Source organism: Natator depressus, chromosome 1, assembly GCF_965152275.1.
Source record: "Natator depressus isolate rNatDep1 chromosome 1, rNatDep2.hap1, whole genome shotgun sequence".
NCBI classification, from domain to species: domain Eukaryota; kingdom Metazoa; phylum Chordata; order Testudines; family Cheloniidae; genus Natator; species Natator depressus.
The window spans coordinates 256,289,012-256,314,347 of NC_134234.1; the positions used below are offsets into that span (position 1 = coordinate 256,289,012).

Genomic DNA, 25,336 nt, shown 5'->3' on the forward strand with positions numbered 1-25,336 from the left:
TTTTGCGCCTGTTCACCAATAATAAAGTTTCTGCAGCTGGCAATTTGTTGTAGCACTGGACTCTGACTCACTCTCGCATAGCTGTGTTGGCTCTGCAGAGCTAACAGGAGGAAAAAGGAATAAAAACTTAGGTCACTAAAGCCAACAGATCTGATCTCATACGCACAGTGTCATGTACAATAACTCCTCTCTTAACGTTGTGGTTTATGTTCCTGAAAAATGCTACTTTAAGCGAAACGATGTTAAGCGAATCCAATTTCCTCATAAGAATTAATGTAAATGGCGGGGTTAGGTTCCACTGAAATGTTTTTCACCAGACAAAAGTCTATATATATATACACACATATACACAGTATAAGTTTTAAACAAACAATTTAATACTGTACACAGCAATAATGATTGTGAAGCTTGGTTGAGGTGGTGAAGTCAGAGGGTGGAAGAGGGTGGGATATTTCCCAGGGAATGACTTATTGCTAAATGATGAACTAGCACTCTACTGAGCCCTCAAGGGTTAACCCATTGTTAATGTAGCCTCACACTCTACAAGGCAGCACGAATGGAAGGAGGGGAGACAGCATGGCAGAGAGAGACAGAGAGACACACTGTGTGTATGAGAGAGAGAGATGCATTGCCCCTTTAAGTACGCTGACCTGACTCTAAGTACATTGCCTTTTTAAGTAGATCAGCAAGTTGAGACAGCAGCTCCTACCAGCAAGCTCCCTCCGTTCTGAGCCCTGTCCTGTCCCCCTCCCCGCTCTGTGGAGATGGGGTAAAGTAGCGGGGGGCAGGAGCAGGGGGGAAGGGGACACCCTGACATTAGCCCCCCTCTACTCCCCCGCCCCTGCACAGCAAGTAGAAGGCTCCGGGGAGCAGCTCCAAGGCAGAGGGCAGGAGCAGCACACGGCAGTGTGGGGAGGAACAGCTGAACTTCCGGCAGTTGACAGCCTGCTGAGCTGCTGCCGCACAGGGAACTTAGGGGAGCGGGGAGCTGATGGGGGGGCTGCCGGCCCACCCTGGTTCCAAGGCCCCACCAGCTAGCTGAAACTGGCTGCTTCTTCCTGCAAGCAGCGGACAAAGCAGGAGCCTGCCAACCAATGTTATACGGGAGTGTTGCACAACTTTAAACGAGCATGTTCTCTACTTGATCAGCAACGAAACAACATTAACCAGGACAACTTTAAGTGAGGAGTTACTTTATAAAGTAATGCCATTTTCAAAGTCACTCTTCTGGCTCTTTAAGATGCTGTCAAAGGGTTCCTAAATCAGGGGCCCAGTTCTGCCTTTAGGCGCTCCATATGCTCTCATTGATTTTAAGGCCAGAAGGGATGACTGTGATCATTTCGTCCAATCTCCTGTGTGACACAGGCCATAGAATTTCACTCCCTGATTCATGCAGCGGAGGAAATAATTCTTCCCTACGGTGTGAGGGAATAATGTTGAGCCTAATCACTTGTGGCTGAACTAGAGTGTATGTTTTACAGAGGCATCCAATCTCAATTTAGAGACTCCAAATGATGATGAATTTACCACTTCCCTAGATAAGCTGTTCCAGTCTTTAATCACCCCCACTGTTAAAAAGTCTGGCTTTCCACTTTCGGTGCCTTCTTGCTATTTAAGCACACAAGTGGTGCACTGATTTGTATGCCTTATTTGAAAATTGAGCCCTGTTCCTTTAATTGTAATGATTTCTTTCCCCAGGACTTTGCCGGAAACACAACTCTCTCGAATACACTCCTCATGCCCTCGTCCAGCCCATTGCTATGACCCTGACCTCTGACCCCAACAACTGCCCCAGATGTCACAGGGTGCAGCATGAGGCAGCCCGGAGGCTCTCCATCCTGGACAGTGCTGATTCGTACCAGGAGGAAGGAGGGGCCGGCAAAGAGCAAGGAGAAGGAAGAAGAGGAAGCAAGGGTGCCACAGATCTGGAGAAGGAGGAAGAGGAGGGGGAAGAGGGCGGATGGCTGAGGCTCTGTAGTGACCTATGGCGAGAAGTGAGGGTCAAACTAAGGGGGATTGTGGACAGCAAGTACTTCAACCGTGGGATCATGATAGCCATCCTAGTAAACACCATCAGCATGGGCATTGAGCATCATGAACAGGTAACACACCCTTGTGGGGAAGTGGGCACCTTAAACCTTATCGGCCACAATAATATCTGGCAACTTAGAATGGGGAAGGGGGTAAGGGGGGGGGGCTTTGGCACTTTGGGTTGCCTGGGGTAGAATCAGGCAGCATGGGCCTGCCGAACCACATGGTCTAGACCTGAGCTGTATCCAGTGGTGGGTCTCCTTGGGCAGCATCCAAAGTTAAATGACCCAGTGAGGACCTGAGGAGAGGCTCTTGAGTCACTTCCTCTTGACATTAAATCTCTCCTCTCCCTCCTGTTGTGATTGTTTATTGAGTGCCAACAGTGCGCTCAATGTTGTATAAATATCTTAAGGAGACACAGACCCTGCCCCAAAGAGCTTACAACCTAGCAGAGGTGGAGACAAAACAGTTTGGACACAGGTGACAGTGCATGGGGTCCCATCATGGGTTTGAGATGGAGTAAGGACCGTGCGGGGGATATCCTGTGCCTGCTTCTGCACTCAGTCATGTTGGCCGTGGCCATCTTTTTTCCTTTCATGTCTTTTTGTTCCTTCTGTGTCTCCCTCCCTCATCTGTTTCATCCCCTACTTTTCTTTCTCTCCTTGTCTCCTCTTTCCCTCTCTTTTCTTTTCCCTTGTCTTTTCCACTCCCCCATCTCTCTCCCTCATTTCTCTCTTCATTAGCTGACTGAATCCTTAGTCTGTTTGGTTTAGTTTAATGTGCTCTCTAGGGATGTCACAGAGACTTCACCAGCATCTGAATTCAAATCCATCCGCTAGCTAGTCTTTCCAGCTTAATTAAGAGAAGCACAACACAGTCTATCTGTGGAGAAGGACTGAGGAAAGCTGGTGAGTCTTGTGGTCTTCCCATTCCCTTTGGGGGCCCTGAGCCGGTCTGTAGGTCTGGCAGCATCAATTGGCAGGTGGATCATGACACGGAAAGCAAGTATCTATCTAGGTACGTGTATAGCTGTCATCACAATAGTCTCCAAGCACCTCACAGTCATTAATGGATTTTATCCTAACAGCATGCCTGTGAGGTAGAGAAGGGTTATCATCCCCTTACAGATGGGGAACTGAGGCACCGGGTAGATTAAGTGCCCTGCCCAAAGCCACACAGGAAGACTCTGAGCCATGAATTGACCTCCAAGGCTCCTCAGTCCTTGTCCAATACCCTATCCAAGAGGCTGTGTTTCCTACCCTCGCCTAGCCCTCTGATAGGAGTAGGAGTAGCCACAGTTTGATCCCAGAGTAAAAACTGCTCTAGGCACCTCAGTACCCGAAAAATGCTGTTGAGCTGCAGGGAGCTCAGAGGCGAGCAATACAAATTACCAGGAGATGGAAGGGGCTGAATCATGAGAAAAGATCAAAAGAGCTGAATCTGTACCACTTAGCTAAGCTATGACTAAGGGGTGAGGCACAGGACAACATGATCACTGGCCACAAGTGTTCAAAGGGTGTAAACCCCAGTCAGGGAGAGGAATTGTTCAGGGTCATTGGAGGGGGTATGACTAGGAGCAATGGAATGAAATTTAGCAAAGGAAAATCTGAGGTGGCGATAAAGAATTCTTTCTCAAGATTCTTGGCTTATAAGCTCTTCAGGGCCATATCGTCCTGTGTATTGGTACAGCACCCAGCACAATGGGTTCTTCTTCGAGTGATTGCTCATGTGTATTCCACAATAGGTGTCTGTGCTCGCCATGTGCACCGGTGCCGGAATTTTTTCCCCTAGCAGTACCCGTAGGGGGGAGCGCCCCCCCGTGACCCCTGGAGTGGCGCCTGCCTGGCACGGTATAAGGGGAGCTGTGTGCTCCCCCTCCCTCAGTTCCTTCCTGCTGCCAGTGAAGGTGCGTCAGAACTGCTCTGCTCCAGCTTTGCTGTAGCTCATCCCCAGAACTGTTCGTTCGTTCAGTGTTAGTACCTGTAGTTAGTTTAGTTTAGTCAGTAAGTGAGCCCGGGCCGGGCCATGCCCCGCGCCCCGGGGTTTAAGTCGTGCGGCTCCTGCAGGCGTTCTATACCAAGAAGTGACCCGCACACGGACTGTTTGTGCTGCTTGGGAGAAACCCATATCAGCGAAAGGTGCAAGATTTGCAAGTCGTTTAAGCCTCGGACCAAAAGAGAAAGGGACATTAGGCTCTGGGCCATCCTGATGGAGTCGGCGCTGACCCCAACCCGGGCACGCCGCTCCGAACAGGTACCCGGCACCACGGCATCGGTATGCGGCAACCCTCTGGTGCCATCGACCAGTCGGCACCACTCCCCGTCAACGGGGCACACCAAGAGGGCCAAGAAGACTCCCTCTTCTCAGCAGCACCAAGGGAAGTCTGGGACAGAGTCTAGGCCCATGTCAGGCAGTCCTCGATCCCCACCGGGTCCCGGGCCTCCAATTCACGTTGAGCGGAGTAGCCCAGCCCCTTTGGAACAGGCCTCTCTGGATATCCGGATGCCGTCCATGCCTGAAACCCTCTAGGCGGCCCGGGACGTTATGTCCATGCCGGTGCCTGGGGCTCCGCCGATGTCAGCCCCGTGCTCCAGAGGCAAGCCGCCGCTGGGATCTCCACAGTCACCTCTGGCCTGGTACCGGTCTCGGTCAAGGGAACGTTCCCGACCTCAATCACCACCCAGCGATCACTCGGGGCAGAGTCCAGGTGGATCGCCCTCGACGCTGACCAGACTCTGGCTGGGTTCCATCTGGCTGGGACTCGCGGCACCGCTCGTCCTCAAGGAGCGAATATCGGCGGGACTGTGGCGGGCGTCGCCATTGGTCCTCGTCTCGGAGAGGGTACTGCAGTCGATCATGGCATGGTCGTCGGTGCCGTTCCTGCTCGGACTCCCGCTCCAAGTCTCCACCAAGACATTGCAGCCCCGGGCGTCAATTGCCGGCGTTACGCTGTCGTGGGTCCGCCCATCGAGCCCGTTCGTGGAGCAGCTGTTACCGCTGGTACCAGTCCTCCATGTCGAGATCGCAGTCCCATGGCTGTCATAGATCCTGGCACCGCTGCTCCTCCCAGTCCAGAGACAGCAGCAGATCTTACACCAGCCCGGTCTCCATTTGTAGCCGTCCTTCGATGGGCCAGGCCAGCCAACCCAACAGCCGGCCCCGCCGGTGCCACAGCAGGTGCAGTGGCACCGAGCGTCGTGTCCGGCCCAATGGTACCAGTGGGCACCGTGGCCTCCGGCGCAGCCCCTGGTGGGAGCTTGCTCGGTGGCCAGAGCTTCAGAGGCACCGTCAGCCTCCCTCTCCAGACCCCTGAGAAAGGAGGCGGTGGGACATGCGTCCTCGGCACCACGCCCAGAGTCCAACCAGGTGGTGGACCCTCCAGTGCCGACCAACACCCAGAGCACTGCACTGGCCTCTTCGCCCTGCCTGGAGGAGGTGATTGCGGCCCTGCCCCCCTCCGTCCGGCAGGAGGACTTCAGGGCCCACCAAGAACTCTTAAAGAGGGTGGCAGCAAGCCTCCACCTCCAGGCAGAGGAGATGGAGGAGCCTTCAGACTCCCTGTTTAACGTGTTGTCCCCTTCGGCACCGGGTAGGGTGGCCTTGCCTCTCCATGAAGGGGTGGCTAAGATTTCAAATGCTGTGTGGCAAACACTGGCCTTGTTGGCCCCCATCTCTGAAAGGCAGAACACAAGTACTTTGTACCCGCTAAGGGGCATGAGTACTTGTATACCCACCCGGAGCCCAACTCCCTGGTGGTCAAGTCAGTCAACCACAGGGAACAACAGGGTCAGCCAGCCCCGACCCCAAAGAACAAAGACTCTCGGAGACTGGACTCTTTCGGAAGGAAAGTTTAGTCATCTTCAAGCTTCCAGTTACGAGTGGCAAACCATCAGGCTCTCCTGGGCTGGTATGAATTCAATCTGTGGGGCTCCCTGCCCAAGTTTGAGAACTCCCTCCAGGAGCACGATAGGAAGGAGTTCATGGCGCTAGTAGAGGAAGGGGCAGCAGCCACTAGGGTGTCCCTGCAGGCAGCCTCAGATGCTGCGGACATTGCCACACGATCAGTGGCCTCCACGGTGTCCATGAGATGGGCGTCATGACTCCTGTTCTCTGGGCTGTCCAGCGAGACGCAGTCTTCCATGCAAGATCTCCTGTTTGACGGGAAAGCTCTGTTTGCAGAGGAAACAGATACGAGGCTTCATGACATGAAAGACTCCAGCACGACCCTCCAGATTCTGGGCCTCTGTGTCCCAGCTCCAGCAAAACCTAAGTTCAAGCCGCAGCAGACTCCCGCCAAGGCCGCAGTGGGACAATAAGAGATACCCTCAGAGGCAGTCTCGGCCTGCCCCCCAGCCTGGATCCTCCAAGGGCAAGCAGATGGAGAAAAAGCGTTTTTGACGGGACACTCGGGGGCACCCCACCAGTCCTCACCAGGGATCCACCCCCAATAAAGCTTCCCTTCTCCAACCGGTTATGTGCTTTTCTCCTGGAATGGTTGCGGCTAACCTTGGACCGATGGGTCCTCAACTCCATCTCCTGGGGTCACACCCTCCAGTTTATTTCCTCCCCGCCCAACCACCCCCCACCCTCATCCCCCTTGGGGGATCCCTCGCACGAAGCTCTGCTCGAGCAGGAGGTGGGGCGGCTCCTAGGTCTAGGGGCAATAGAGGTAGTGTCCAAGGAGTTCATGGGCAAGGGGTATCACTCCCGTTATTTCCTTATCCCAAAGGCCAAAGGGGAACTCAGGCCCATCCTAGACCTCCGAGGTCTGAACCAGTACATGGTGAAGCTCAAGTTCTGCGTGGTCTCCATGGCCTCCATCATCCCCTCCCTGGATCCCAGGGACTGGTACGCTGCCCTCGATCTACAGGACGTGTGCTTCCACATCCACATATTTGAGGGGCACAGGCGCTTCTCCGTTTCGTGGTGGGACAGAATCATTACCAATTCACGGTTCTCCCGTTTGGTCTGTCCACTGCCCCGAGGGTGTTTACAAAATTCATGTCAGTGGCAGCGGCCTTCCTCAGACAGCGGGGGGTCCAGATATTTCCCTATCTGGACGATTGGCTTGTCAAGGGCACCTCCCGGTCGCAGGTGTGGGATCACGTGGCGCTCCTCCTGTCCATGTGCACCGCCTTGGGCCTGTTGGTAAACAACACCAAGTCCACGTTAGTCCCGGTCGAACTGATAGAGTTTATTGGGGCACTCCTGGACGCAGTGTCAGCCAGGGTCTCTATGCCGCCAGACAGATTTGAGACCCTGAAAGGTTTCATCGAGTCGGTCACAAGGCTCCTGGTGACAACAGCCAGGGTTTGCCTAAAACTCTGGGGTCACATGTCGGACATACGTGGTCCGTTATGCCAGATTCAGGATGAGGCCCCTCCAGCTCTGGTTGGCCTCAAAGTTCTCCCAGGCCACGGACAGGATGGACAAGGTCCTCACCATGCCAGACTCTGTGATCGCCTCCCTACGGTGGGGGTCCATCCCAAACAACATGCTCCAAGGGGTCCCATTCAGGGACAGGGGCTTGTCGTTGGAGCTGGTGTCCGATGCATCGGACCTGGGTTGGGGGGCCCGTGTGGGGAACTTTCAGACCCAAGGCCTGTGGTCGGCTCAAGACCTGACCTTGCATATAAACATCAAGGAGCTCAGGGCGATTCAGTTGACGTATATGGCCTTCCGCTCACACCTGGAGGGCAAGGTACTCAGGGTCCTCACGAACAACATGGCTCAATGTTCTATATCAACAGGCAGGGCGGGGCCCGATCCTCTGCCCTCTGCCGCGAAGCCCTCAGGCTGTGGGACTTCTGTATAGCCCACGACATCCACCTGAAGGCCTTCCACATACCGGGCACCCAGAACAAGAGGGCGGATCGCTTGAGCAGGGACTTTTCCTCACAACACAAGTGGTCCCTTCACCTGGAAGTGGCCCACCGGCTCTTCCAAAGGTGGGGAACTCCCCAGGTGGACCTGTTCGTGACTTGGCAGAACTGGCAATGCCCCCGGTTCTGCTCCAGGGGGAGCCTGGGGAGGGGCGCTATCTCCAATGCCTTTCTCCTGTCCTGGTCAGGCCGGCTTCTCTATGCCTTTACCCCATTCCCTCTAATCTGCAGGGTCCTGGAGTAGATAAAGATGGACAAGGTCTGGGTCCTCCTGATTGCCCCGGTGTGGCCCAGGAAGCATTGGTATGGGACCCTCACGGGCCTGGCGGTAGCTCCGCCGTGGCCATTGCCACTCTGCCCGGACCTGCTCTCTCAGGACCAGAGCCACCTCCTCCACCCCAACCTGGCGGCTCTTCACTTCACGGCATGGCTGCTCAGTGATTAGGTGGAGAGGAAAGGACGTGCTCAGAGCAGGTTCAGCACATCCTCCTCAAAAGTAGATGGCCGTCCACTTGCCGCGCTTATTTGGCGAAGTGGTCCCAGTTTTCTAGGTGGGTGGCGGACCAAGGTGTCTCCCCAGTGACTGCCCCAAACCAGCTTATCCTTGATTACCTCCTCCACCTGAGGGCCCAGGCCTGGCACCCTCGTCAGTCAAGGTGCACCTGGCAGCCATATCGGCCTTCCATCCGCTGGTGCAAGGGCACACGGTATTTTCCCATGCTATGGCTGCCTGGTTCCTTAAGGGTTTGGACCTTCTTTTTCAGTATTCTAGACCCCCGGTCCCGCAGTGGGACCTAAACCTGGTGTTGGCTCGTCTCATGGGGCCCCCGTTTGAACCACTGGCCATGTGCTCCTGGTCTCACCTCTCTTGGAAGGTGGCCTTTCTGGTTGCAATCACGTCGGCCAGGTGAGTCTCAGAGCGGAGGGCCCTGACCTCCGAGCCGCCGTACACGGTCTTTCATAAAGACAAGGTCCAGCTCCGCCCACACCCCGTGTTCCTCCCAAAGGTGGTCTCCGACTACCACATGGTTCAGGACATTTTTCTACGGGTCCTCTGCCCCAAGCCTCACGTGTCCAGTGAGGAGCGCCATCTCCACACGCTCAAAGTGCAGCGGGCTCTGGCTTTCTACCCCGAGAGGACCAAGCCGTTCAGAAAGTCTTCGCAGCTGTTCATCACCTCGTCTGAGCTTGTGAGGGACCAGCCGATTTCCACTCAGCGGGTTTCCAATTGAATCACTTTGTGCATCTGTTCCTGTTATGAGCTGGCGGGTGTCCCCCCAGCACCCATTGTGAGGGCACACTTGTCTTGGGCGCAGGCCTTGTCGGCTGCCTTCGTGCCACGCCTGCCACGTCCCCATCCAGGACATTTGTAGGGCCGCCATGTGGTTCACACATTCACCTCGCATTATGCGATCGTCCCCCAAACCAGGGATTTCGCCAGGTTCGGCAGAACTGTCCTCCGTCCTGGGAACTTGTGAACTCCTACCCACCTCCAACAGATATAGCTTGGAATCACCTGTTGTGGAATACACATGAGCAATCACTCCAAGAAGCAAAGACAGTTAGCTTTTCTGTAACTGGTGTTCTTTGAGATGTGTCGCTCATGTCTATTTCACATCGCGCCCTCCATCCCCTCTGTCGGAGTTGTCTGATAAGAAGGAACTGAGGGTGGGGGGAGTGTGCAGCTCCCCTTATACCGCGCCAGGCAGGCGCCACTCCAGGGGTCCTGGAGGGCGCTCCCCCCTACGGGTACTGCTAGGGGAAAAACTTCCGGCACCGGTGCACATGGCGAGCATGCACACCTATTGTGGAATAGACCTGAGCAACACATCTTGAAGAACGCCAGTTACGGAAAAGGTAACTGTCTTATCCTCACTGTGGCCTCTGGGTGTTACCATAATATAAATAATAAATACTATTAATAATACCTTCCTGAAGTGAGATTTATTAAACTATTGACTGATCTGCCCAGGGTACTGATGGAGACCCCATCACCTGAGTTGTCTAAAAGTGACAGAGACAAAGAATTGTGAAGTCCTGAATTGGCTGTGGGATGGAGATTGGACTACATGTGACCAAATTTCCATCTGTAATTTCTATGATTCTCCAGTTACTGTTGGGTTACTTTGATGTAATTTACAAATATGACCAGACTAGAGAAATCTCTCTATTATATTTATAAGGTACTTATCACCCTGATATCTGAGTACTGATACATGGGGCTGGTCTTATGATCCCACAGGGAGTCACCTCAGTAAGATTTCTGCATAGTTGCCAATTTAGACATGGGTGGAGAAATTCCCTGTATGGACAGGTCATCTGATACACTACAGGTGTTCTTGCACCTCCTTCTGAAGCATCTAGTGCTGGTCCCAGTCAGAGAGAGAATATTGGACTAGATGGACCCTAGGGTCTTATCCAGGATAGCAATTCCTTTGTTCAAGTAAAAAGAAAAAAGAAAAGGAGTACTTGTGGCACCTTAGAGACTAACCAGTTTATTTGAGCATGAGCTTTCGTGAGCTACAGCTCACTTCATCGGATGCATAGCATATCGTGGAAACTGCAGAAGACATTATATACACACAGAGACCATGAAACAAAACTTCCTCCCACCCCACTGTCCTGCTGCTAACAGCTTATCTAAAGTGATCATCAAGTGATCATCAAGGAAGGCCATTTCCAACACAAATCAAGGTTTTCTCACTCTTCCCCCCCCCCCCACACACACACACAGACACACATACAAACTCAAGTAAGGAAGTGTGTGGTGGGGATGGGAGGAGTCAAGACCAAACAGCTGCTCTCCTTCATCCCAGCTCCATCATCTGATCATTAAGGGTGGGCTCCAAATGAAATCAGCTTCCCCCAGCATAAAGGTGGACTACATTGTTTCACAGATCTGCTTAATCCTAGTAGGGAGAGAGGGTTCACTGCCGTGGGAATCTGAATCAGATAGTTTCATGGAGTTGGAAATAAATCCAGATTCAGGATAGACAAACTAGTTCTGAGACAAGAAAAAGTGGCCCGAACCATGACATCCACCCCCCCCCCCGACCCCATTCACATCTGACTGCTTCCTTCCCCCTCCCCTACTTGGGCCCAAACACTCCATACTTAGGAAAAGTTCCATTTAAGTGTTTTTCCCCAGTGCTCATGTGTGAGACTTGTGCATGCTCTGGGCTGGCAATCCTGTGTGCGAGAGAGAAAACACGCTTCTGTGCTGGGGAGGTTTCTGATACTTTCTGCTTCTGGCTAGGCAGGAGATGGTGTGAATCCAACCCATGTGCTGAATTAATTTTGTTATGTGCACCAATATGGAGGTGATGTGTCACATATCACCTTCATATTGTTGCACATTAGAAAATTCATGTGGTAGGCGTGGGGCCGAGGGGTTTGGAGTGTGGGAGGGGGCTCAGGGCTGGGTCAGAGGGTTGGGGTGTGGGGTGTGACGGCTCTGTCTAGGGGTGTGGGCTCTGGGGTGGGGCCGGGGATGAGGAGATCAAGGCTGAGGCAGAGGGTTGGGGTGGACGGGGGGGGGCTTCAGCTGGGGGCTCTGGGGTGGGCCTGGGGGATGAGGGGTTTGGAGTACAGGCTGCCCCGGGGCTGCGGTGGGGAGAGAGGACTCCCCCAGCTTTCTCTCCCCGCAGCAGCACCTCAGCTTCGGGGGAGAGGTGCCTCTCCCTGGCGCGGCAGGTCCAGGCTGGGGCTGAGTTGGGGCCATGGGAGAGGTGCCTGTCCCATGGCTGTGGCAGGTCCAGTCCAGGCTAGGTTGTGGCCAGGGGAAGGGTGCCTCTCCCATGGCTGCGGCAGGTCCAGGCCAGGCTGGGTTAGGTTGGGTTGGGTCAGGGCTGGGGAAGAGGAATCTCTCCCCGCTGCAGCCCTGAGCGCCTGCACTGCACTTAATAGGTGGCCGTGCAGCTTAGAGGGAACTTAGGTGTGAATTGCAGACCTTTTGTCATGGCTTTGTCAGTTTTACTGACTCTGGAAAGAGCCAGGAAGCCTGGAAATGACTCAAGAAGGAAAGTGGAACCGTGTTTTTGTTAAACCTCAAAAAAAGTAGTGGGGAAAGAATGGTGGGCTGCTATTTATTTGATCCAAAGCAGTTTTCTACAACCCGGCGTAAACCAGTTGGTTGTGGTTATTTGTGTGGGAGCAGCCGGAAGGAGAGTGATTGGCTTCCTTTCAGCCTCCCCCCTCCTTCAAGATTACCCTTCCTCTGCCAGAGAGAAGCTCCCTCCTCCCCTCTTCCCCCCACCCCCCCCACACACACACTCTGCCCCAGTCAGCAGCTGTGTCTGCTGTCAGTCATAGTTAAGCTGAAAACACATGATGGTATTGCTAGTCCCAGATGGTTGGAAACTCTCTTGGAGGATGGGGGCCTCTAGCCCCACCAACAGCACCTTGGGCTCAACGCTAATGGTTCTTTTCACTCTGGCTAATTATCTGTCTCTCCAGAAATAGCTGCAATGCAGGGTCTGTCTCTGCTCTAGGAGTGTGTTGCCTCAGGCCTCATGGATCCAGCTGGCTCCTCTCCCTCCCTTTATCGCCTTTTTTTTTATTTTTCCACTTCGTCTTTAATCTTTCTTTGTATCACTTTTTCTCTTCCTTTCTGTCCTCTCTCTTTTCTCTCCTATTCTTTACCATCTCTCCTTCTTCCTTTTTTTGGCAGAATGGAACTCTTTTGTTTTTTCCTCTTTCCTTTTCTCCCCTTGTCTCACCCTTCCTATTCCCTCCCCCCTCGTCCCTGCCTTTCCCTTCCTCCCTTCCTGCCCCTCTCTCTAGGAAGAATGCTTGGGGGAAGGAGGAGATTGATGGCCCATTAGAAAAAGATTAACAGGTGTGGGCTTGACTAGTGAAACAGATGTCAGGGAGGGGAGGAGGGCTGGAGAGAACAGGTGACCTTTTCCTTAAGAGAGATGCAGGCATGACTTTTAAAACATCAGTTGCGCCCTACAAGACAGTGAGAGAGCAGATGTGTGGACAGCACAGAGCAGGCTAATTCACCATTATACCCTGTCGTCTTTTTACATTCTTCATCCGCATTGACATAATCATTTGATTCATGCTGAAATTGGCGTCTCTGTTTAGCATATGGGCATCTCATTCCCTGCTAGTGTCATTACTGCCTGGCTTTGAGGTTATCTTCATCTCTCTCCTCCCCGTGCTCTCTCTTTCTCTCTCTCCCTAGTTTTTCAGGACCCGTTTTGTTATTCAAATGTAATTATGGATGAAAATTGAGCCTCCCTGCCTTTTATTTTGATTTTAGAGAAACCAGCAGGGTATAAAATTCTGTGGCATGGGGAGAGCCTGCAATTTCCCCTTCCCCCAGCCAGAATGAAATCAAAGCCAGGTCCTAGTGAAGAAGGGGAAAGGTAGAGGTGCTGAGGAGAGAAAGGATTGAGTGAAGAAGTGGTTTTGGTCAGCATGTGTCAAATACGGTACAGGCAAATGGATGGTTGGGGTTGGGGGGCTGGCTTCAGGAGCTGGAATGAAAGCTCAGTTAGAAAAGGACATGGAGGGGACGGTTGTGATGGGCTGGACCCCCTGGTGATGGGCTGGGACACCACTGAGTCAGACTGTTCTGCCAGCCTGGGCCCCCTTTTACCTGGTCTTGCTGGGCTAGGCTCCCCAGCCTTTCCCAGCCAAGCACACAGGCAGGGCCACATCCAGCTGCACAGAGAGACAGAGTCTGCTCTGGGAAGGCTCAGTTTAAAGGGCTTGCCACAGCACACAGATATCCACCCCTCGCCCCCGCCTTGGAGTACAAACCCAAAATTATATGAAATTCACCTCTTCTCTCAATGTGGCGGAGGGTATGCACAACTCCTCACCCCGCCCCCCAGTTAGAAATCACATAAACTGGGTTATGTTAGAAACCAGAAATAAATTTATTAACTATAATAGGTGTATTTTAAGTAGTTAAGGAGGTAGCAGACAGAACAAGGCAGATTACTAAGAAAATAAAAAAGAGCATGCAAACTAAGCTTAATACACTAAAGAAACTGGTTACATGTAAGTTCTTCCTAAATGTGGTTCTAATCTTCTTCACAGGCCAGATACCCTTCCAGCTTGAGTCCAGTTCTTTCTTTCTCCCAGTTCAGTCTTAGTTGTTTCCAGCAGTCATCTTGGGTGGGGTAGCAGGGAGAACTGACTACCTGGATTACCTCACTCCCCACCCTTAAATAGGATTTGCATAAAGCACGAGTCCTTTGTTTCCCAGATTGACACCCCTCCCCCCTCCCCCCCCCCCCCAGCTTCTTGTGGAAAAGTACAGAATTCAGGCTGGGTTCCAGTATCAGGTGACATGGTCACATGACTCTGTAGGGCCCCTGAAGCCATTCTTCAGAGGCTGACCCACAGGTTCACAGGAAGACTAAGCTCTTTTACAGTCCATTGTCACTTGCTGATGGGCCATCAGCACTCTCCAGGTTTTCATTGTTGTACCTCAAGTGTTAGCAGGGAGCGTCATGCAAAAGTAACATAGTTGAAATATAGATACATAGTCAATATTCCTAGCTTCAGATACAGAAATGATACAAGCATACAAATTGGATAATCACATTCAGTAAATGATAACCTTTCCAATGATATCTTACACGAGCCATCGTGCATAAAGCATATCTCAGTTATGTCATATTCATATCATAAGCATATTTTCATAAAGAATATGCTTTGGGGTGGGTGACTGGCTTCAGTAACTGGGATGAGAGCTCAGTTAGAAAAGGACATGGAGGGTACAGTGACTTGGGAGCAGGCTCCAGTCCATTAATTTACTTGGGATAAGAACAATCAGAGTTGGATTCTTGTGCCTCCTGGAGTGGACTCTGGGTGCAGCCCGTGGGAGGAGGCAGGAGGGAAAGAACTAGAACTGTATTACTGTGTGTGTGCGTGTGAGCACCCCTCCCCCCAATGTACTGCTGGTACAGCCTGTGGGGAAGGGAGGAGACCCCATTATTTTCTTAATTTAAGCACCTTTCCTTTAAAAGGACAGTAACCCTGCCCTTGTCATCATCAATAAAAAGGTGAGTCAATGAGTCTCCTCCGCACGGGGCCCCATGGGGCAGTGCTCACTTCAGTGGAGAACATTTGCTTAGGCCTGGATGCAGTCCCCGTCTCCTTTCCCAATGGGCTCCCCTGCCTGTCCTCTCTTATCACCACCAGGGGGCGCCAGCAGTCTCTCTGTCACTAATTTTGTGTTATGTCAGAAGTATGACCTGGCATTTATGGGTAGCTCAGCCCCACATGAGGAAAGAGGCCAAGTGGATCTGTGATGGACACCCGATGTGTGGGGGGCCTGTGTACACCAGAGAGTGAATGCTGCTGCCCCTAGTGGATAGACTGTATTAGGCTTGCTCATGTCAGTTCCCTCTAGGACTGGACTACGGGAACTGCTCCTTTAGGGATGGAAGGGACGGGAGCGTGGGGGGAATCAGACTTCAGCTATGTAATCCTATCCTGGGCAGCTTGTACTGACATATACACGAGGAGTCTGACTTTCCTTTCACGTTGGTGACACTTTTGTTGCTTGTCATGCCATTAAAGTCTCATTGAAGTATGTGTGACAGAGCAAAAGAGAAAGAGAGAGTCTGCCCCCTACTGACGGGAATGTGTCAGACATTGTTATGTTTATTTCCATTCCCCTTGCTGGCTAACCTAGTGTCCTTCCAACTCAGCCAGTGAGGGGAGCCAGTATACTCTCACACATATAAGTGAGTCCATTATAATCAACTGGGGGGAGGGCTCCTCCTCCGCTTCACAACACCACCACCCCCTCCCCCGGCTGTCCCTTTCTGAGAGAGGATGGAAAGAATATGTCATCAATAGTGACAGCACAGCCCCCAGGCATATAAACATCCACTTCATCATTGCTGAGCAAACAGGCTGGACCCCTTCCCAGCCTTGTCAGAGGGGCCTCCAAGAACTGAGCACAGCAAAGAAATATCCATTAATTCTGAAAACAAAAGGAGTAATTGAATTTGTTCAGGCTTGTTCAACTGATTGAGTCATTAAAGCTCTCTCTTTCTCTCTATCGCACACACACCACCCTTTGGCTGGAAGAAGCTGAATTACCTGTGGCAAAAGGTGTCACGGATTCAGTAGATGCAGATATCCTGGCTTGGACCAGTTATTTCCTTTTACTGACATATTTGCCCTGTTTTGTTTCTTGGGAATTTCTCCCATTGTCTCCCCAGTTTCCTCTTTCTTCCTCATTGTCCATTTCCCTCTGTTTCTTATTCCCTCTTGTTCTCTCTGTCCCTTGTTGTTAGACATTAACAGGCTACTCCTCATTGCTGTCGTGTTATTCATGCACTCTGATATTCCCCTGGGTAATTACTTAGACCACTGCAAAGAGGAAGGTATGAGAAAAGATTGCCAGAGCAGGCCCAGCAAATGAATTCTGGCAAGGAAAAGGATGGGGGGAGGGGAGAAAGGAGAATGGGGTAGAAAAGAGAGAAAACAAGGGACCAAAGGACAGATGTGTGGAAAGAGAAAGGAAAGGGGGCAGGGAGAAGGTTGGGAGGTAGGGTTGGGAGCTTGCTGGGGAGGGACTGTGTAAACACAAAGGAGAAAGAGAACACTGAGGTCTGGTCTACACGAGAAAATTAGGTTGTCATAACTACGTCACTGAGGAGTGTGGAAAAATCCACACCCTTGAGCTGTTTAGTTAAGCTGACTTACGTCCCCCAGCACTAGATGGATAGAAAAATTCTTCTGTCAAGCTAGCTGCTGCCTCTCAAGGAGGTAGAGTTCCTACGTGAAGGCAAAACCCCTCCCGTCAGCATAGGTAGTGTCTACACTGAGGTGACACAGTGACACAGCTGGGTCACTGTTGCATTTTAAGTATAGAAAAGCCCAAAGATGGCACCATTGGTCCCCTCTGTAATCAGCTCTACCGTCCTTCCCATTTCCTGCATGACTCCCATCCATGCACAACCGTGTGTCGTACAAGAACGGTATCCTTTGATTTCTGAGGTGATATTTTCAGATCTTGCCCGATTCTGATCCTTGCTTTTGCCGCTCCTGCAGCCAGAAGAACTGACCAACATCTTGGAGATCAGCAATGTTGTGTTCACCAGCATGTTTGCCCTGGAGATGATCCTGAAACTCGCCGCCTTTGGCCTCTTTGATTACCTCCGCAATCCCTACAACATCTTCGACAGCATCATTGTCATCATCAGGTGACGACCCCAAAATAGGGAGACCAGGCTGGGGATACTGAGTTGCAGATACAGAGAGGCAGATCAGTGCCTGAACTGGGTTGCTGTGCCATTTCTGCTTCAGCTTTTTAATAAGTTCCAATCTGAGGGGAAGCATGGTTATTGCACAAAGCAAAGAATCGGGAGCTCTAGATTTTATTCCCAGCTCGAACACTGACTCACTGACCTTGGGCAAGTCACGTAACCTTTCTGTCCTCCGTTTCCCCCTCTGTAAAATGGGGATAATAATAGTTATCTACCTCAGAAGTTTGTGAGGCTTAATTAGTTGGTGCATGTAAAGCATTTTGAGGTACTTGGATGAAACATGCTGTAGAAGTGCAAAGTATTATAAAGGAGCTTTCCCCCGAAGGTCCTTATGATACAGCATTTGAACACGCCCGAGTAGCTGAGCAGCTCTTCAGTTTTCCCCAGCAAGAAATGCAGTTTTACAGACATATACATACAAAATGTACACTGCATACACATACCTGATTCAGATTCTCTTTTACACCCAGATTTTTTTGCACACGCATATGCACACCCTGCCAACACACACACTTGATTCACACAGAATTCTCTCTTTTTCACTGTCTCAGTTCACACAGATTCTCTCTTTTACACACACAGACGCTGCATTGGTGAAAGAGTTCTCTCTCCCTCTCTCACTACCTCTGTCCTGTTTTTCTACCGCTCTCTTTCTTTGTCCCTTTCCGTCTGCATCTCTCCTTGTCCAACTCTCTCTCTCCTCCTTTGTCTCTCTGGGCCACAGCATCTGGGAGATCATTGGCCAGTCAGATGGGGGGCTGTCAGTGCTGAGAACTTTCCGCCTCCTGCGGGTGCTGAAGCTCGTACGTTTCATGCCTGCTCTGCGACGCCAGCTGGTGGTGCTGATGAAGACCATGGACAATGTGGCCACCTTCTGTATGCTCCTTATGCTCTTCATCTTTATCTTCAGGTGAGGAGGTGTTGTCTTCAGAGCAATTTGAGGAGACATCTCAGGGCATATACAAACCCTGGCGCCAATCTCTTTGTGACTCATCCTGCCCAAGTCTTTACTTTAGACATCAAGAGGAACTTGGTTAGTTCTCAGAGACAGATCCTCAGCTGGTGTAAATTGACTGTATCAGCTGAGGATGTGGCCCTCAGGTGTTCACAAGTAGAGGCTTGATGGGGGTGGAGAAACTTTGCCAGCCAGGGAGTGTGCTGATCTGGGTTTCCATTAGAAAGGGCGAATTCTGTCAGTGACCTGTTGTTCACTGCAGGGAACAGTCTGACTCCTCCCTTTCCCCCTCACTAATTATTACAGAAGTGTGGTGTGGAGCACCTGGCAGTATTTCACAGCACACCATGCAGATAAGCTAGAAGTGGGTGGAAACAGGGAATGGAACAAGAGAGAATGGTGGAGTTAGCGGCCATGAGGGCAGGACTGGATGGAGTAGCCAGAAGCTGGGGGTCTTGATGCTTATGGTGGTGCAGGGGGAAGGAGAGGGTGCACGAGGAGATACAGGCTGATCAGTGTTTTGCCCTTATTCACCGGTAGATCTTGATGGGTTAGGTATATTTTTATATCCCTTACTCTGGTGACAAGTCGCAGCAGGTTGGATTGTGAAAGAAAAAAGGGGAACTGCTCTAACAAGCTCATTTTGGTGGCAGAGATATTTAAATTGGACACCGTCTCCTCTTCCCCACCCAACAGCATCCTGGGAATGCACATCTTTGGGTGCAAATTCAGCCTCCGGACAGACACCGGAGACACAGTCCCTGACCGGAAGAATTTTGATTCGCTGCTCTGGGCCATTGTCACTGTGTTCCAGGTGAGTCAACACAGCTTCCATGGGCAGGCCAGACAATGGGATTGGAGGGGGATCTCAAAGTGAATTGGATCAGGAATTAGTTGTAGGTTTGTACAATTGAATGTTACACTCATTCCTGATGACACAAAAACCAGTCCACGAGGCTCCAGCATGTGATCCTGAGAGAGGAGCGACAGACACATGCTGTATAATCAAGCAGCTGATATCTTTGCGACCTCCAAGGAGCAAGGAGACAATGGAAGGATGCGGCATTTAGAAAGGTCAGAGCTGTTGGGGCAACTCCTGTGTTTAATGTTGTCACCGTAGCGTACACACTATGCTTGTGTGTGTTTGTCTCTTCCCATTCGCCTGAGGTCTCTTGAGCTATTGCCATGGAGACAGTGTGAGAGATGGACCATGTTCACTGATGGCAGTCATTAGGCACCTGGGGTGGGATGTTGAGAGAAGATGGGGGAGCCTCACTCTGCAATAGGCATGTGGTGGTTAGATGATTTTCCTCTCACTGCTCATTAACGCAGCCTCCTTCCTCTATAATCCCTTTCACTCTCATTTTGCTCCAGGAGGCTCATGCAGTCTCTCTTCTGTCTTGCAGATCCTGACCCAGGAGGACTGGAACGTCGTGCTGTATAATGGCATGGCCTCCACCTCACCGTGGGCATCCCTTTACTTTGTGGCCCTCATGACCTTTGGCAACTATGTCCTCTTCAATCTGCTGGTGGCTATCCTGGTGGAGGGCTTTCAGGCTGAGGTGAGTTGCCACTCCATGGAGGTGAGGTACAGATGAGGGAGACGGCCTAAGGGGAAGACACCCTTTCCTGGGGGTGTCAAACCACTGATATGGAGGAGGGAGTTAACACCCCATCTTATGCACCCTGCAAAGGTGACTCAGTCCCCCTCCATTGGCCAGGAGTTCAGCAACTAAGCACTTGCAGACCACACAGGGATTCCTCTATCATCTGTAGCAATGGACAATCAGAGGGAACAGAATCCCTTCCCCTGGGGGGCTCATGAGTCACAGACCTTTGCATTGATTTTTCTATTCCAGGGTGATGCCAACCGGTCGTACTCAGACGAAGATCAGAGTTCATCAAACATGGAGGACTTTGACAAGTTCCAGGACAGCCAGGATGTCTCAGGTCAGTGGATCCTCCCACCTCGTTTGCTCTTGTCCTACCAGCAGCTGGGTGAAAAATGTAAATGTGCAAATCTCCCTAAAATCTCATTCCTCTTTCCAAGATGGGACCAGAATGCTTTGGTCCTGACTAAAGCACTTTCATGGCAATGCAGTTTTATGCAGTTTTGTTTGTTTTAAAGTCACTGTCAGCTTGCAATGTCACTTGCAAAAATTAGAGCTATGGCAAAATTCTGTAATGCTGTAGCTAAGGCAAATGTGATCCTTGGATAGCAAAGCAGATCAGAGATATTGCATCAAGTAGGAGCAGGGAGGCATTACTACATCTGCATACAGCATTGGTGAGACGATTGCTGGAATTCTGTGTCCAGTTCTGGTGTCTACACTTAAATTGGAAAGGATTCAGAGAAGAGCTACAAGAATGATATGAGGTCTAGAAAACTTGCCTCATAATGAGAAAGAAAGTAATCTAAATTATTTAATTTATCCAAGAGAAGGTTAAGAGGTGACTTGATCATGGTCTACAAGTACCTACAGGAGAAAAGATTTCTCATGGTAAATGGCTCTTTAATCTAGCAGAAAAAGGCATAATGAGATCCAATGGGTGGAAGCTGAAGCTGTGGACAAATTCAGACTAGAAATAAGGGGCACATTTCTAACAGTGAGGATAATTAGTCCTTAGCGTAGGCGCCGACTGCATGGGTGCTCCGGGGCTGGAGCATCCACCAGGCAGAGGGGAAGTCGGCGCCTATGGTGGCCTGTGTTATACAGGAGGTCAGACTAGGTGATCAGAATGGTCCCTTCTGGCCTTAATATCTATGAATGTAATAGAAAAGAGCAGCATATTTATTATTAAGAATATTTTGATTTCTTCTTTCTCCTATCTGTGCCTCTCTCTGGCACCCCGCAGGAGCAAATTAAAGCAGGTTTGCTGGATCCTTAGGATCTGTGAGCAGTGAGGGGGCCCAGTGCAGCAGTGAGTCAGTGAGAATTCAAAGCAGACTGGGAGGAGGAGTGTGTGCATGGGAATTTGGAGAAAGATAAAGGATTTCCAAGGAGGCCACAAAGTTTTGGTGGATCTGGGCCCCAATGAGTCTCAGTCTGCCCCTCAGTATCTCAGCCCAACAAACTGATCTGAGAAAAACAGGGAACATGCCTAAAATATTCAATGGCTGCTGGTCTCACAGTTGTAGCGCTTGTTTCAGATGTGTGGATGACTGCCCCCTAATTCTAGCAAGTGGGGACACTGTCTCCCTCATGTGCTCCCAGGCAAGAGCCTTGCAGCATGAGTCTGCAGGGAGAGCTATCTGATCGGCTCGCCAATGGCTTTGCCTGGCCTTAAGCAGAGCTCTCTTGTAGGCACACTCCCTGCTCTGGGTCCATTAGAGCGAAGAAGGCTGAGCAAGTGGACTCAGCTAAGTGAAAGCTGTTGTGTGAGACACCCTTCCCCCTCCAAAGCCAGAAGAGAGGGAATGCTGCCAGCACTTCTCAAAGGGGCAGGGAAAAGTGACAAGGAAGAGAAGATGACATGGGGTGGGTAGAAAGAAAGACAAGTTGCATCATCACTTGTGTTCTTTGGCACCCCACCTCACCTCCTAGAGGTGTGCCCATGGAGGGACAGACGTAGTTCAAAGGACTTTGGGGAATCAGTGCACCTAGTGCTTGGGAGAGAGGCCATGGCCTCAAGTCTATCACTGTCCTGACCCACCCTTTGCATACAACCCAAAGGCACCAGGAAGCAGTGTTGGGTTCTAACAGGGCTAAGCAAACAGAACATTAAAACATTCACTGAATGGTGCATGAGGAAACCGCAGAAGGGAAAGGAATGTCGTCTTCTCTGTTTCTTTCTCTCTCTGTGTTTTTCTGCTCAGATCCCAGGCTCTGTGCAATTCCCATGACCCCAAATGGACACCTTGACCCCAGCCTACCTTCTTCCAACCAGCCAGTGGCAGCTGGTGGGGTCACAAGTTCTGCCCGGAATTCCCTGCAGCCAGACAAGATCCTCATTGCCTTGGGTTCCAGGAAGAGCAGTGTGATGTCACTGGGGAGAATGACCTACGACCAGAGGTCACTGGTGAGTGAGTAGAACCATGAGTAACATACTTCTTCTGAAACCCAGGGGATCCATTGTCTCAGTGCCATCATCTTGGAATTCCATTGGGGGTTCTACCCCTACTGGAAACTTACTAACAGAAGCTTGTTGCCTGTCCCCATTTAGCCTGAGGTGGTCGCCATTTCCAGTTTCTCGATCCATATTCCACTATGACTGGGTGTAGGATTCAAGTGCCTTGTTATCTCTCCTGGAGTCTTCCCTCCAGAATGAAATGTGCATTGACCTCTTAGCCCTCCACCGCAGTTCTGGAGCACAGAGCTTGGAATTATGGTGCCCTGCCTCCTCGGTAACATAAAAAACACATGGAGAGCTTCTGCCATTAGGAAAGGATGGTTAATATCAGACCTAACAGGTCCTCTACCTGGAGAAGTTTCTGGAGCCCTTAGTTCAGGTGAAAATCAAAACCTTGACCTGCAGCACCCTTTCCTGTCCTAGGCCTGCCACCCCTGTCTGTTCCTCCAGACTACCGTCACTCACAGTTCTGCCAGTACACTTCGATCCTATCCTCTAGCACCCCTGTTAGTTCAGTGCTTGGGCACTTCAACCACCAACACACACAGCTTTACTGGTGCACTTCAATCCTGATGTGCGGCATACCCTGCTATCCCAGTCCTTTGTTTCTCCTGAGCAGAGATGGGTGCTGGTAACAATTGGTGTTGAGATTTGGTGATGTGGAGGACTAGGCTGAGACCCTCAAACCCATATCTCTTGCTTTCTCCTCTCATTTGGATTGTAAGCTCTTTGAGGCAAAGACTATGGGCTGGATTTATCCATCACCCTGTTCCCTGTGCACCAGTGCAAAACGCTACCTACCTGATTTTGCAGGGCTTTAGCCCCACTTTCCATTGGTGTAAATGTCTACACGAGCCCTTTGCTTTCTAACTTACCTTATGTGTAAAGTGCCTGGCACACAGCTGGGGCTATAAAATAAATATGACAGTGACTAATTAAGAATTATTAATTAATAATAATAATAATTAATTTGATGCCAGATTTACAGAGGTCACCTTTGACTTCACAAAATGCCTCTCCTGGAGGGGTGGGAGAGCAGTGCTTTGTAATCTTGTATTAGGAGATTTAGGGGCCCCAGAGGTGAGTCTTTGATCTAACCTGCTGAGGCCCCATCTTCCCCGTGACCCGAGTCACTGAATCCCTGTCTTCCTCTCTTACAGTCTAGCTCTCGCAGTTCTCACTATGGTGCATGGGGCCGCAGCGGGGCCTGGGGGAGCCGCCGCTCCAGCTGGAACAGCCTGGCTCGGGGACACAGCCTAAAACACAAACCTCCATCTGCCGAGCATGAATCTCTGCTGTCTGGGGAAAGGCACAGGGTGGCGGATGGAGAACGAGAGGGGATGGGAAGGGCCCCTCATCACCGGCGGACACTCTCGCTGGACACCAAAGATTCCTGTGACCTGGTGGAGCTGATGTCATCAGTCCCATCCAGTCACAGGGCAGCACGGAAGGTGGGTGTGGCTCTGGGCACCAGCGAGCACCAGGACTGTAACGGCAAAATGCCCAATATCGCTAAGGAGATTTTCCCAAAGATGGACGACCGCAAGGAACATGGAGAGGACGAGGAGGAGATAGACTATGTGAGTACAGGGGGCTTCACCAGAGGAGCACCAAGGGCTTACAAGGGGGACAGCAATCACAAGAGATGGGAGGTGAGTTGTGCCAGCCTGGGAGACGTCCGTGCTCAAGGCAAGATCAGATCACAGAATCCCTATGGGCTAGCCTGAGGTCTCTCGGAGCCTCAAGCAGAAGAAGACCAGAGTGCTGCTTCTTAGACAGCCTCCAAGGCTCCGGTGCCCAAAACTGAAGAGATTACTGTGACACTCCAGTGGGGTCAGGGTCAATGGATATTTTAGCAGAAGTTTTCACTGTATAAAATTACATCACTAGGACTTCACTTAGGAGGAAAGATGCCAGTAGATGCCCATTCTGCCTTAGGCTCATTGGCTAGGCTGTGGGCCCAGTACTCTGTCTCCACTGTCCCTGAGGTTCGCGGGTAGTGCTGATACAAAGATCCAGTGTGCAACGGGCAGCGTCAGTGTCAGCGTTCCACAGCAGAGTACAGGCTAGCATCAGGTTCAGTTTTAAGGAGTCAGAAGTGAAGCTTGATACTCTTCCTTCTGGGAGGAAAACAGGCTTATGGAATAGCAGGCCCAATGAATTTTCCACCCACCTCATCGCTCCCCCTGTGACTATGACATCAGCTCCTTTCCTCATGTGGGGTTGGGGCGGAGAGGGTAGAGAGAGGAGGATCTGGGGAGGCAATGTATCCAAGTTACTGGTATTTTAGGTTTAAAGAAAAAGGACAGAATGGACTTCTCAGTGAAGTGGGGAGGTGGCCAGTGACAACCCAGTCCCTTGTATCCTGCAGAGCCTGTGTTTCCGCATCCGGAAGATGATGGACGTATATAAGCCAGACTGGTGTGAGATACGGGAGGATTGGTCCATCTACCTCTTCTCTCCACAAAACAGGTTCGCCCCAATTTTGTCGGTGGAGGGGTGGTTTAGTATAATCCTGTTGCAGCAGCCATGTACACGGGTTGGATGCTGAGCCTGCAGTTTTAAACTTTCAAAGATGGGAATGATTTTGTTGCTTCCAGTCACAGCCTCTCCACCCAACTCTTGTTTGGTCCCTGAGGTGGGGGTAGAGAAAGGGAATCCTGAAAGGCTACTGTTGTTTTCCTTCCGGGGAATGCTCCGTTTTTCTTCAGTGTAACTTAAGGCAAGGCAGAGAATACTAATTCTGACCAAAAAAGATGATGAATGTATTCTTAACTTATCTGTGCCGTTGGCAATGTCTCTGGTGGCACAAGAGTGGCCGACATTGCATTAGAGGCCACGAAGTTGACTTATTAGCTATCCAATCACACTTTGTTTGGGCAAAGTTAGTATTCTCTGCACTTACCAAAATAAATATTAGAAGAACTCCTCCTTCCACCAGGAGGAAACAGTGTTTATCACCAACCATCAGCATGCTACACCACAGGGTAACAGCTCATGGAAACAAGAGGGTTTCATCATAACTGCTGGAAGATTAATCTTGGCTGCACGTGCTGATCTCCTACCTATTGTACTGGTTATGGCGGCTTTTAGAGAAGCTGGAGGGCAATAGAACTAGTCATCTATTTTCATGGCAGTTATTCCTCATCAGCTGG

The 25,336-nt window shown here is 51.0% G+C and overlaps 1 protein-coding gene across 1 annotated transcript in view; it reads left to right on the forward strand.

Moving 5' to 3' along the window:
- The window catches only part of CACNA1I (calcium voltage-gated channel subunit alpha1 I), a 252,710-nt gene that overhangs the window by 193,174 nt on the left and 34,200 nt on the right, over positions 1-25,336 (forward strand). Inside the window, exons 10-18 of the mRNA XM_074941613.1 lie at positions 1,699-2,102; positions 16,941-17,092; positions 17,880-18,065; positions 18,807-18,924; positions 19,517-19,672; positions 19,970-20,060; positions 21,928-22,130; positions 23,342-23,761; positions 24,553-24,653. Of these exons, the coding sequence (XP_074797714.1) occupies positions 1,699-2,102; positions 16,941-17,092; positions 17,880-18,065; positions 18,807-18,924; positions 19,517-19,672; positions 19,970-20,060; positions 21,928-22,130; positions 23,342-23,761; positions 24,553-24,653 (1,831 nt within the window). The remainder of the gene's footprint in view (positions 1-1,698; positions 2,103-16,940; positions 17,093-17,879; positions 18,066-18,806; positions 18,925-19,516; positions 19,673-19,969; positions 20,061-21,927; positions 22,131-23,341; positions 23,762-24,552; positions 24,654-25,336) is intronic.